Raw genomic sequence first — 12461 nt, 5'->3', positions numbered from 1 at the left:
AAGTTATCCATGCAATAGGTATACATATATTAAAGATTTCATCCCAGTGTCTTAAATCCAAGCATGCCATAGTGTCATAGTTGATGAAAGGACCAAATTGATATGATATTAGTTCTTTAAAGACTCAAAATTTTGGGACATCTAGTGCAAATAACCCAGAAAACAAAGCCAAAAAAGAAAAACAGCTTAACATTCCATTGACTTCAAAATGAACCAAATTCCATTATTGAAACATGAAGAATACAAAGAACATCTCAAAACAAATCAGCAATGACAGTGTGCTCAAAACAAATGGTCACAGACCATTGGAGAAAGGACTCCAAAAATTCATTTACATATACAGAAATGGGAAAAGTTTAGGGACCAATCTGAAATTTGGACCATAATTTTGGGACATGTGGTGCAAATAGCCCAGAAAACAAAGCCAAAAAAGAAAAATAGCTTAGCATTGTGAAACGTTCATTGACATCAAAATGAAGCAAATTCTATTATTGAAACATGAAGAATACAAAGAATACCTCAAAACAATCAGCAAGTGACAATGTGCTCATCAAATGGTCACAAAGAACATTGGATAAAGGACTCCAAAAATTCATTTACATATACAGAAATGAGAAAAGTACTTACAAGATGATTTTTGTCTTATAGATTAAGAAGGTTTGAGATTTGGTTCCACCCTACCATCCAAGGCTTCTTATCAGCTGGTAGTGCAAAATTAAGCTCAAACATCTCCTTTGACAAGTTACCACTTTCACAAAACCCTACAAGTTTTGCCACTATCTGAGCACTTTCCTCTATGTGTTTGGGATCATGAGGATCAGTCCATAGCTTGTTTATGAATTGTAGTCTCCTGTGCTTTCCATCAAGTGGTACATTCCATTTAATGTACAATGCGTCTCTCTCATCGAAAGTCAAACGTGTGGTCAACCTCTTTGCAAGGAATTCCCTTTCACGTTTCAAGGCCCTGATGCTGTGAATAAAATAGACATAATCAATCAGATGCAACAAGAGATGTGTGGGAAAAGTACCATGAAGGTCCTGTACTCTGAGTGGGAGTGCATTTTGCTCCCCCTACTTAAAAATTGGGCAAAGTAGTTCTTGTACTTTATTGTTGCGCGGAAGCGTGTGAAAGAGTAAAATTATTGTACTGAAAAATCACACTAAGTTCAATTCCCAGGAAAGAGAGGTGGATCACGAGGATCGCTTACATACCAGATCTTTCCTAGCCAGAATATCCCTCTATCGTAATTTAATAGCACAATAAATCACTACAATGACACTTGCAAAATATGCAGAACAAAAAATAAAGAACACTAGAATTTTAACGAGGTTCAGCAAATTTTGCCTACGTCCTCGGGCACTACCAAATATATTTCACTCCAAAAATACAAGTGAAAGTTTACAAATAGGGAGAGAGAACAATTGCCTTAAGTAGAGAATGGCAAGTGTGGGATGAAGAAAGTAAGAAATGGTTAGGCCTATTTATAGTTGAGGTTTAAGGATCAACTTGCAATGTCCCTATACAATTAGGGACCAAAATTGCAATTATCCCATGCCAACTAATCTTACTTTCTACTTTCGGTGCCAACTTTCTGCCACTATTCATCTTTGAAAAGTCAAAGATTGTAGGTATCCAATATTTATAAACTGGTTCATGTATGTTAGCATGAGGTGGCATGCCATATATCACTCTCTGGTTATTCCATCAGCCATGCAAGTTTTTAACGGTACAAATAGATGAAAATTTTAACAGAAAATACCAATATACTTTTTTAACTAGTTCAGGGATTAATTTGCTTATTTTTTAGTAGAAGATGCAAAATGCAATCAGACTCCTAGTAGGCCTCCATTTTACTTTTACGGAAGTGTGTTATTGTGTGGTTGAGAGAAAGAGAGAATGAAAGTGAACCTTGATGATAATGACACTGTGGGTTCATCTCCTGTTATTGCTGGGCTTGCGTTTCCAAGTTCTGCAAAATGTTGCTGTAGCCAATTTAAGCGCCTAAGTTCCACTTCCATGTATATTTGGTCGGCAGGGTCTCCTTTGAATAACAGATAAAACTGTGTCCTATGGATGATGGAGACATAGCAGACATCCCATAATTCAATGATTTGTCGCCTTTGTTCTTTGAAGGTTACATGCCATGCAACTTGGGGTTCCTCATGTTCAATTTCACTCTCATTGTCCTCTAAAGTGTATCCGGCTGCTTCATTTGCTTCTAGCTCAAGCACCTAAAAGAAGCAAGTCAAAAACTAGATAAATGGAGAAAAATGTAAGGTATCATAACGGCAAGGCACTTGTGTTTGTTACCTGACAAACAAGTAACTGCTTCTGGTATTGCAGTTTAGCAACACGTTCTTTCAATTCCGTTACGTATGCTCGTATGCTTCGTACATTCTCTTCAGCTGCATTTTGAAACATTTTCTGCATTTTCTTCATGTTGACTGAACTTGAACGTCTATATCCTGGAGTGCCTTCCTTTGATGTAACATCTCCACAGTCTTCACTCTTCACAGGTGTTTCTTTCTCGAACTCGATGATAGTGTCCTTGGAAACATTGTCATCATCCTCTGGAGGTCTATTTTCTTCATTCTCAGGCTCCACAACTTGCCGAGAGGTTGACAGAGGAGCGCATGGAGATTTTATAAAATTCGGCCGGTTTGTAACGTGACTTGACGTTAAAGGAAGCAGCTTCTTCTTTTTAGATTGGTTCTTTGTTTTGGGGGTAGCTTCACAGTTGGATTCTTGATTACTTGGAAGAGACATTACTAATTTGTCTATTGACTTCTGAACATTCTCTAATTGCTCCTCAAGGTCAGCTATTGTACTACCTTGTGAATGAAGTCTTGTTATCTCTTCCTTAAGGTTAGCACTAACACTTTTGTTAGGAGCTATAGCTGCTCCAACTTCAACTTCTTTCGGGTCTGACCGGACAGAACGCATTTCCCTTATTTCTGCCTGAAGCTTGGCAATTGTCTCAGCTGCATCTTGATTACCTAGTCTATGACAAGCCACCTCTTTCTGAAGTACTTCTAAAGCTCGATTTGCTTCTTCTCCTAGCTGCTCTTGGAGGTGTTCGAGTTTACGAATTTCATGCATAAGTGCGAAAGGAGCAGTTGACGATTGCCTCATAGACTGCCTCAACAACATTGTTTTTCTTGTTTTATCATGACGGCCTAGATCCTTTCCATCAAGTTTTGGAGACAACACATCGGAATACGATAGACACTTCTTCACAGATGGACTTGGTGACTCAATTGGGTTTAAAATCTGAATAAATAAACACATACAAGTAAGTTGAAATGAATCCAGAAATAAAGAGAGTGCAAAGGGGAAGACAGATGGACTTGGTGACTCAATTGGGTTTGAAATCTGAATAAATAAACACATGCAAGTAAGTTGAAATGAATCCAGAAATAAAGAGAGTGCAAAGGGGAAGAGAGATAAGAAGGAAAAGTGACGGAACCTGCTGATCTTCCTGAAGTTTTCTACGTAGCTCATCAACTTGAGACTGTGCGAGATCTCTTTGGCGCTTTAGCTCTTCAATCTCTATTTCCATCTAGAGAGCAAACACAAGAAATGTGATTACTTATGCTTCAAGTTACAGTATGAAATAAATCGATTCAAGATGAAGCCAATTTTGAATAGTTATTACTTGTTGTATTTTCAAGTCCTTCTCCCTAGATGGATCCGGGGTGCGAAGCTCAGCTTCTAGCCTGGCTACTTCTTTCTGCAGATGTTTGACTAATTGCTTATTTGAAACAACCTAGCAAAGTTTCCAAAAAGGTTTCATGTCAATTCATTAGGAAATTCTTGTCAATCTCGTAAAGCATGAATGAAAAAAAGATAAGTACCATGTTGACTTGTGCATTATTTGTCACTTCCTTTGCCCGGGTAGCAAAGAAGAGAGTACTACGAGATTGTTCAAAATGACTTAGTGCTGGACTCAAAGTACATATGATGGCAGTTCGTGCATTTCCACCTAGTGAATGCTGTAATATTCGAGTAAGCTTCGAATCTCTATATGGTATATGACCACTTCTTTTTCCAACACTGCAAAGAAAGATCAGTCAATCATGAACACAATGATAATAGAACTTAAAATATGTCTAGTTTTGAAGTTCATTTCATTATTGTCTCCCATGAAATGCTAAATACAGTGAATATTCAGAACAAGAAATATTTTAAGATAGATTCTTACCTGAGTTTTCTGATTACAGTTGTCAGGGTCATCAAACTAAGGTTAATATGACAGCCTTCCCTGAGCCTTGCACCATCGGCATTTGTTTGTGAAGCTCTTTCACTTCCAGCTAGATCCACAAAGTTCTACAAGTGTTGGTCCCAACAGATTGTCATCAGCAACAATAATTCATGCAAATAGTAAAGCAAGTGAGGATTGTACAGCTCATATTTATTCATTTTATTGGCTAAGGAAGAGAAGGGATACAGTCTTACCAGGCTTGCAACAAATGATCTCACACAATCAGAATTTTCACGAAGAGTACTTTCAATTGTCTACATTGTTGGCCAAATAAATTTATGAATTAGCTTCCACACATCATTGAGTATGTTAACAAAACCAACAGAAATCCTCATTCATACCAGCCTTATTATTTGGTGTGACCGTGAGCTAGAGTCATTTAGGGCAGTTTCTCCAACTTGTCTTTGAGCTACAAATGCCGGTAAAACAATTAGACTCGCATTTAAAAGAAGGAAAAGGTCTGCTAACTCGAAACAATTGATTCATTAATTACCTTCACAAATGCTAATTAGATGCCTTAGATGCTGATCGTTGCTTGCTGTTTCTTCCACCAACTTCTCAACCACAGTACCTTTCTACAAGCATAGATTAAACAGACAAAAATATAGTAAACGACAGAAGGAGGAGGATTGAAAGCATAAGTGCTTTGTTCCTATGAAAAGAAGTTAAAGGCCATTTACCTCCGGATCATCTAGAAGCTTGAGATTGTGGCCAGATTCGGAATTTAACAGGTCTCTAACATTCTCATTATAAATTTCTAATCCAGAAATTTTAATGGTAAAATCTCTCTCTGGTGTCTGCATTTCAAATACAGAACAGAATAATTAAGAAATCCACAGCCATCTTGTGTGCAACAAGAAAAAAATAGTTAAACTTCAAGGGAAGCTCAGTCTCACATTCATTATATGCTGATAGATGTCATTGACAGCCTTCTCTGTTATTCCTCTCATTGTGTATGTCTTCCCACTGCTGGTTTGGCCATATGCAAATATAGTAGCTGCACAAAAAATTACATGACTCAAGTGGTTCAATAAAGGGAACAAAAACAGTCATCAGTAGAAAAGATAATAATACAATGAAAATACCATTTATGCCTCCCAAAGCAGACAAAGCAACATTCTTCACTCCTTCATACACCGTTTCATTCAAACATGAAGGTCCAAACACTTTATCTGAGCAAACAAAAGAAAGAAAGAAGAACCTCAAACACCAAATTCCAATGAAAACTTAAACCAACTATATAAATAACATGTAGTTAAAGAGTTACCAAATGTGAAAGAAGATGGCTGAGCAGTGCGTTCTTGAGAAGGATGCTTAGAAACAATGGTGTGGTCATCAACACAATCCCATACTACTTGATCTTTGGCTAGTTGCTCCCTTTTACTTAATGGCCTTAACCTTACAGTAACTACAATCTTCTCTTCCTCTGATTTTGGACCTCCAGGGGTTGTTACTGGTGTCTTATCTATCTTATTGCTTGGGGTTCCTGGTGTTTTGACTGTCATATTTTTCTTTTACTTCCTTTTTGTCTTTTTAAATTTGAAAACCTACCAAAAGAAATGCTTAAATATGAACTGGAAATGGAAACAATCAGCAAAATATAAACAAATCGTTAGCCAATTTGCAATCTAAGAACACTTAGCAAATTATGGATAAAACTGAAAACAAATTTAAACATATATAAATCTATAAATCCCTAAAAGATTTAGTGAATGAAAGCTGAAAAAAGAAGTTTCGCTTTGAAATATCCCAAATCCTTCATTACTTGTACTAAATTAGAAAAAAAATTAAGTAAATCAAAGGTAAATTCAAAGTTCTTCAGTTACGAGAATGATAAAAATAAATATTTAAAAAAAAATCATCTGAGCAAATCGCACATTGCATAGCATCAAAGGAAACTTTCTAATTGGACCCAAGTTATGGTCTATTCATCGTTGTACCAAAAGAAACTTTCCAATTATCTGAAAAAACGAAGCCTCTTTCCCCCTATAATCTTCAACTTAATCCAGTTTCTTGAAAGGAAAGTTCACTTGTCTTCAATTATTTTCCATTTTCAGCTCAAAAATTACCAAATCAAAAACCAGAAAAAATTTAAAATTTAAAATTTAAAAACTTACTGAAGTTTCTGGATCAAGACTTCTAAACAGTAGGGGAGCGTACAAAGAGAAAGAAAGAGAGAGGGAGTTATTGGATTTAGAGAAAAAAAAATTTCGAAGCTTTGTCTTTAATGGGGAAAAAATTGAAAAGCCATTGAAGAAAGAGATTTGAAATTTAGGGTCCCTAACGGCTAGTTCATTTTCTCGTCATTATTTCTTTATTTTTATCATTTCGCGCCGAGTTATCGATGATATGGTTCGCTTTATTTATCGTTGGGTTAGAAGCGGGACCGGCTTTCAAGTTTTTAACAACGGCTTTTTAATTTTGTATTAATTAATTTAATGATTGATTTACTTGGGACTTTGCCCAACACAAAAGAACAAAAATAAAGGCGGTAATTTTGCTAGACGGCCCCTCCAAGATTTCAAAATTATATTTATGAAATGCTCTCTATGGTCAAATTTGAGCCAAACCTTTTAAGAATTGGTCATAAGGATCAAACATTTTTAGATATGCTCATATAAGAATTTTTTTCATGCACTTTAAGTCGATTTATAATATAAAATTATGTGAATATTGGTATGTTTAAAATAAAACACACGGTAGATCCGTTGCTATTTAAAAAGAAGAAAATAATAAAAACATAATTTAAAACCTAATATACAACCTTTAAAAAGTTTTTGTTTGAGCCCTTTTGAAAATATGTTTGGTGTTTAACCATTTTAAAAGGTTTAGTCTTTATTTGAACACCTTCGTTTAGCCTTTATTTGTTTATTTGTCCATTTATGCAAGGACGAAGGGAGGGATAGGCAATGGCTACAACCCCTTAAAATTTGGAAAAATTATGTTTTAAGCTCCCTAAAAAACTTATAAATTTATAAGTTAATATATAATAAATTTATAGTTTAACTTCAAAAATAATAAACTTTTGATTTAATCCTTCTAAAAACTATGAAAATATAAATTTATATATTATATTTTAGTTCAAATATATATTTATATTTATAACATAATCACAGCTCCCCCAAAAAAATATTTAACCTTTCCTTTACATTTATCTATTTTATACTTACTTCGGTATGTACTTATAATTTTACTATATTTATATTGAAAAGCTCTCTCTAAAAAATTTACCTCAACATTTCTTCTTCACTTTGTCAACATTGATTATTTATTTAGAAGGAGCATCAACCACAAGCAATGTTTTTTAAAATTAAATTGGAGGTTGAATCGGTTAAACTATCAATTCGTCAATTAAATCAATTTGATCAGTTCAATCGATTCAATTAAAATTTTAAAAAATAATTCAGTCTCGATTTATTAATCAATTAAATTGATCCGTACTAATTCTCAATCTAACCAATTTAATATCATTCTTCAAATCGGTATTCCAACTGATTTCTTGTGACAAGATAGCATTGGAAAGTAGGGGAAGAAAATTAAAAATAAATAACAGTAAATTACATATGCAACTTGTAAATGTTCCTCCTACATGTAATAGGAAATAGAGGTGTAAATGAATAGAACGTTCGATGAGCTATTCGTGAACCGTTCATATAACGTTTGTTTATGTTCATTTATTAAGCTAAATAAACGAGTATGAACAAAAATTTTATGTTCGTTTAATAAACAAACGAACACGAATAGAGGTGTGTTCGGTTCGTCTATGCTCGTTTATTGGCTCGTTTATAAGCTCGTTTATGACTTGTTTATTTATTAATAATATTTTCTCATAAAAATATTAAAATAATATCTGCGTGTATGTATGTATGTATTGTTTGTTTGTTTGTTTATTATTTATTAACTTTGTTATTGAACATGTTCGTTTAATGTTCTTGAACATATTCAATTAAGTTAAATGAACATGTTCGTGGATATTAAACAAGCGAATATGAACACACATAATTTTAAATAAATGAACATAAACAAAAAATTTGAAATTCTTAACAAACACAAACTGAACACGAATAAATTTAAAAATAAACAAATGAAAATGAACAAAAGTTTATTTGTTAAGCTCAATTCATTTACCATCCTAATAGTAAATACTTCTCGTTCAATAAAAAAAAAAGTAAATGCTTCAACAGTTTTCACTTTTTTACACTACTTCTTATATCTATTTTACTGCCTATGTCTATTCTTTCTAATAATATATATTCAAGGTTTGAATTTTCGTCTTTCTAAGATGTTTTACTTATGTAACCAACTTTTGTTGATAACAGTTTTCACAATTTAACCCCATGTAATAAAAGATTTCGGAGATGTCAAATCATCATCCGAGTTCGATGGAAACATTTTCTGCCTTACCCCATTTTCACTTGAGGTATTGAAATATATCGGACTTATTTCCCGATTTGCTTGCATTTCGTTTTGTATATATCCCTCGATCAAACGATCCGTCATATACACTTTGTATTGAGATGATCCCACCATGGGTTGTTGATGATTGGGATGATCGCCTGTGTAACATTTTTTTATAAATCACTACTTAAAAATGTTTATTTACAAAATTGGTCCTTCAATTAAATTATTTTTCATTTAGGTATCTAATTTTTTGGTTAAAAGTAGTATCTAAAGTATCAATTTTGTCTCATTTTATCCAAAACAAAATATATGACATCCAATAAAAACATGCCATGTATCACGTTCTTATTGGTCAGCAACGTGATCTGGGGTTAAATGATATAAATTGATAGTTTAAGTATTATTTTTAATAAATAAAAACTTTAGGTACTTAAATGGGAAAAATGATATAATTTAAGGGCCAATTTTGCATTTAATCGGACCCAAAAAAACTCAAGTTTTGTGTTACGAAAATTCCATGGAAAATGAATTACCTTGTGTGAGAAGGCCAATTTCATCGGAAATTCCTTCTATCTCTTCCAAGGAACACCAATTTGCATATGCTTTTCTCACCAAATTCTCAAGATATGCCTGTAATTTCAAATGCCATTAGGACCCAAAACAAATAAATAAATTGGCTCCTAAACTATAGCCAATTTTCAGTTTGGTCCTTAAATTTTTTTTCCGTAAAGTAATTTCTAAACTATCATTTTCTTCTGTTTACTCAAGAAAAACAATATCAATCAATAAGAAAATGACACGTGATATATTCTTATAAGACATCATATACTTTTGACAGAAAAAAAAAAGTTAAAGACCAATATAAAATTCGAGTTATAATTCAGTGATTAATTTACGAATAAAGCCAATTACTAACACTTACTCTGTTAATGTCACTGAGGTTGTGAGTAGTATATATGCTTCCATTAATCTCTGCATTCACAAGTTGGCAAATGGGAGTCAACAAGACTTTGTAATCAGGTCCTCGAAAAACATAATGTTTGTTCCCCATAACACAAGTTTTAGCATGCTTGACTGTCACATTCCACATTTTCTCTGACATTGCAGGGCCTAAAATCTGTTCCAAGAATCGAGTTATATTTATGATTTATATATATATAAAAGAAAAGCAAAGACAAATTTTGACAAGTGCTTGCAAAATACTTACAGTTCTAAGCTTGGCATGGTCGACGACCCACATTTTCAAGAAATCTTGCACCGTGTGAACTCCCTCAGAGGCTAACCTTTTATGGAATACTCCATCTTTACCAATCTTTTCTAGACGCCAAACTTCATCTCCTAACGTTGGTGGATGATGTTTCTTGTATACTTCAATAACAATTATTTTGTATAAGATTTTTTCATGTAATTGAAATATATATTCATCAAAGAATACAATCTATATGCATTTTTCAGCTTTTATCAAATTGTTAAATTGAAAGTTGAAAACAAAAACATACAGAAACATGAGCGAAAGATTAAATTAATCATTCAAACTCGAAAATCTATTTGATATTGTGAAAACAAACAAAAAATTATACATATTTACAATTTAATTTATATATCTTAAAAATGTTCTACGTCATATCTAATTTGACATTTAACAAAATTAAATTGATGTGTGAAATTGATTAATACAACATTATAACAACCTCAATTAGAATATTTTAAAATTTAAAATTATTTTAGATGTTTAATGGAATGAAGATTGATTCTAATTAAGCTCATCTTCAAGATCTTAATCACATGTTTTATGGAACTAACTAACCTTCTTTAGAACCTTAATTAAGAGAAGCTTATGAAAATTTGAAAAGAAAATTTCGGTATAAATATGGAGAACGACGAAAACTTACATTCGCCACGATGATCTTTCACGACAAAAGCTTCAGTCACGGCTTCTCGAATCTGTACACCTTGGCAGCTCCCTCCCGCAACTTTCGCGCCAATTCTGAACTTCCGGCTCCGGATCCAGCTCGAATTATCCGTAAATTCAATATTTTCGATCAAACCGACTCCATCCCTCACCGTGACAACCAATTCACCGGCGAGCAAGGGACGTTTGCCGGTTCTTTCCTTCACGATGTACCGATCGAACTCTTCGTTGCTCCAATTCCTACCATCCAACGGAAAATCCCCGTCGAGGACCACGATATCTACTTTAAATGGGCTTGGGAAAAGAACCGTTTGGTTTCCCCTTGTATCAACAAGCAGTACTCGAAGTTGATTGCTCTCTTCATCCACGATCTTGCCGCCGGTAAAGATCGGTACGGTAAGAGCTTTAGGGAAAATGAGCTTGAGAGTTGACGGTTGCGGTGCTTGGATTCGAAGCGATGGAGACCTGCTGAAAGAACGGATTCGAGCTCGAAGACTACGCTCCACTTCTTCGTGCACCTGCAAATGTATTAGGTATCAATATCATAAAGATTTTCAAGGGTGAAAGTAGAAGTTTGTTAAATTAAAGAATAAATTCATTATTTCTATTATAAATTTTATTATTTATACGAAATTTTAAATTATACAATCACTTAACTTTCAAAACTTTTAAAAACCATTCTATTTAAATAAATTTAGAAATACATGAAATCAATAAATCTAAAATAAATAAAAAAAACCTTGAAAATCGAAATTGAACCAACACGCATGTCTTTAATAATGTATAATATTGATTTAACTTTTATCCTTAAAAAAATGCTTTTTTTTCCCAAAATATTTTGTTTGATGTAATGAAAAGTATATAAATATACCACTCTTCGAAGGATTGGTTCCAGAGCTGTACTCAAACACTTATCCATAACAGCTTCCCCAATCACACTATTAAACAATTAGAGATAAGAAAAAAAAATTAGATTTCTAATTAACAATTTTTAAATCAAAAACTAAAAAAATATGTAAAATTGCATCTTAAAATAGTATAAAACCATGTAAAAAGATTTAAATGTTATCATGTGAAATTATAATATCTCTAAGACAAAATGGGTATACAATACATGCCATTACAAAGACTGTAGAGATAATACATGATTTGACAAGTAGCGTTGCAATCCCATTAAAAATAACTATCACATCAAATATAATCTCATTTAATTATCTCAACTTCTGAAGTCCTATATAACTTAAACCAAGCCTGAGATCAAAACCGTGATGAAGTAAAGACTCACTTCATTTTAAATCGAAAAGACTGACTCAATCGATTTAATCAATTTCGTTTTGGGTGAGTTAAATGGTTTTCAATTTTATTGATTATTTTCAGTTAATTATTCCGATCTGATCAGAAAAATAATTTAATTTAATATTTTTAATTATTTAAAAATATATATTATTCAAGACTAATACCTAAAGTTTAACCAACCAAATTCATCAACCTAAAGTTGCTTCAATTATACATTTCTTAAATAACTTTTTTGTAAATTATGATAAAAACCGATTTAACCAACCAAACAAAATAGTTGCGATCTCTTACTTTCACCTTAAAATATAACGATTCTCTGCACTTGTATGGTGAGAAATGTGATGTAGAAATCCCCATCACAAGTCGCCCTTGTATTTTGTGTCGTAACAAAAATCATATAATAATTTTTTTAAAAAAAAGGTAAAACATACGAAGTAAAAGAAGGGGTAGGTCTCGTCCGTTTCTCCTTCGGCTCATCGGCTTGGTCGGAAAATGAGTTGCTAAGAAGCCGTTTAGCCGCCATTATTTTCAGCTGAGTATTTATTAATTCCCAGATATTTGAAACCCAACAAAAAGGAGAGAGAGAGGAG

At 33.2% G+C, this 12461-nt stretch overlaps 2 protein-coding genes across 4 annotated transcripts; both read right to left on the bottom strand.

The window, feature by feature from the left end:
• Positions 1-462: 462 nt before the first annotated feature.
• LOC107931068 (kinesin-like protein NACK1) lies at positions 463-6502 on the bottom strand. Of its 2 annotated transcripts, none has more exons than XM_016862854.2 (15): positions 6380-6502; positions 5530-5809; positions 5348-5434; positions 5159-5259; positions 4943-5059; positions 4756-4837; positions 4604-4671; positions 4457-4516; positions 4203-4327; positions 3856-4054; positions 3657-3767; positions 3468-3560; positions 2312-3271; positions 1910-2232; positions 463-970 (listed from the first exon to the last, which is right to left on the bottom strand). In XM_016862854.2, the coding sequence occupies exons 2-15, from the start codon at positions 5765-5767 to the stop codon at positions 643-645; spliced, it is 2892 nt and encodes a 963-aa protein (XP_016718343.2). In that variant the 5' UTR covers positions 5768-5809; positions 6380-6502; the 3' UTR covers positions 463-642. The 2 variants fall into 2 exon arrangements, with proteins under 2 accessions (XP_016718343.2, XP_016718345.2); XM_016862856.2 differs by having other exon boundaries at positions 5530-5836; positions 6380-6489.
• A 1847-nt stretch (positions 6503-8349) lies between these two features.
• On the bottom strand, positions 8350-12461 carry LOC121224441 (protein SAR DEFICIENT 1). Of its 2 annotated transcripts, none has more exons than XM_041107759.1 (7): positions 12303-12461; positions 11447-11513; positions 10556-11093; positions 9871-10031; positions 9586-9780; positions 9197-9293; positions 8350-8818 (listed from the first exon to the last, which is right to left on the bottom strand). In XM_041107759.1, the coding sequence occupies exons 1-7, from the start codon at positions 12392-12394 to the stop codon at positions 8592-8594; spliced, it is 1377 nt and encodes a 458-aa protein (XP_040963693.1). In that variant the 5' UTR covers positions 12395-12461; the 3' UTR covers positions 8350-8591. The 2 variants fall into 2 exon arrangements, with proteins under 2 accessions (XP_040963693.1, XP_040963694.1); XM_041107760.1 differs by having other exon boundaries at positions 12169-12434.

The sequence above is a fragment of the Gossypium hirsutum genome, chromosome D12 (assembly GCF_007990345.1).
Source record: "Gossypium hirsutum isolate 1008001.06 chromosome D12, Gossypium_hirsutum_v2.1, whole genome shotgun sequence".
In the NCBI taxonomy this organism is placed as follows: domain Eukaryota; kingdom Viridiplantae; phylum Streptophyta; class Magnoliopsida; order Malvales; family Malvaceae; genus Gossypium; species Gossypium hirsutum.
This window is presented reverse-complemented; position numbering and strand designations above follow the sequence as displayed.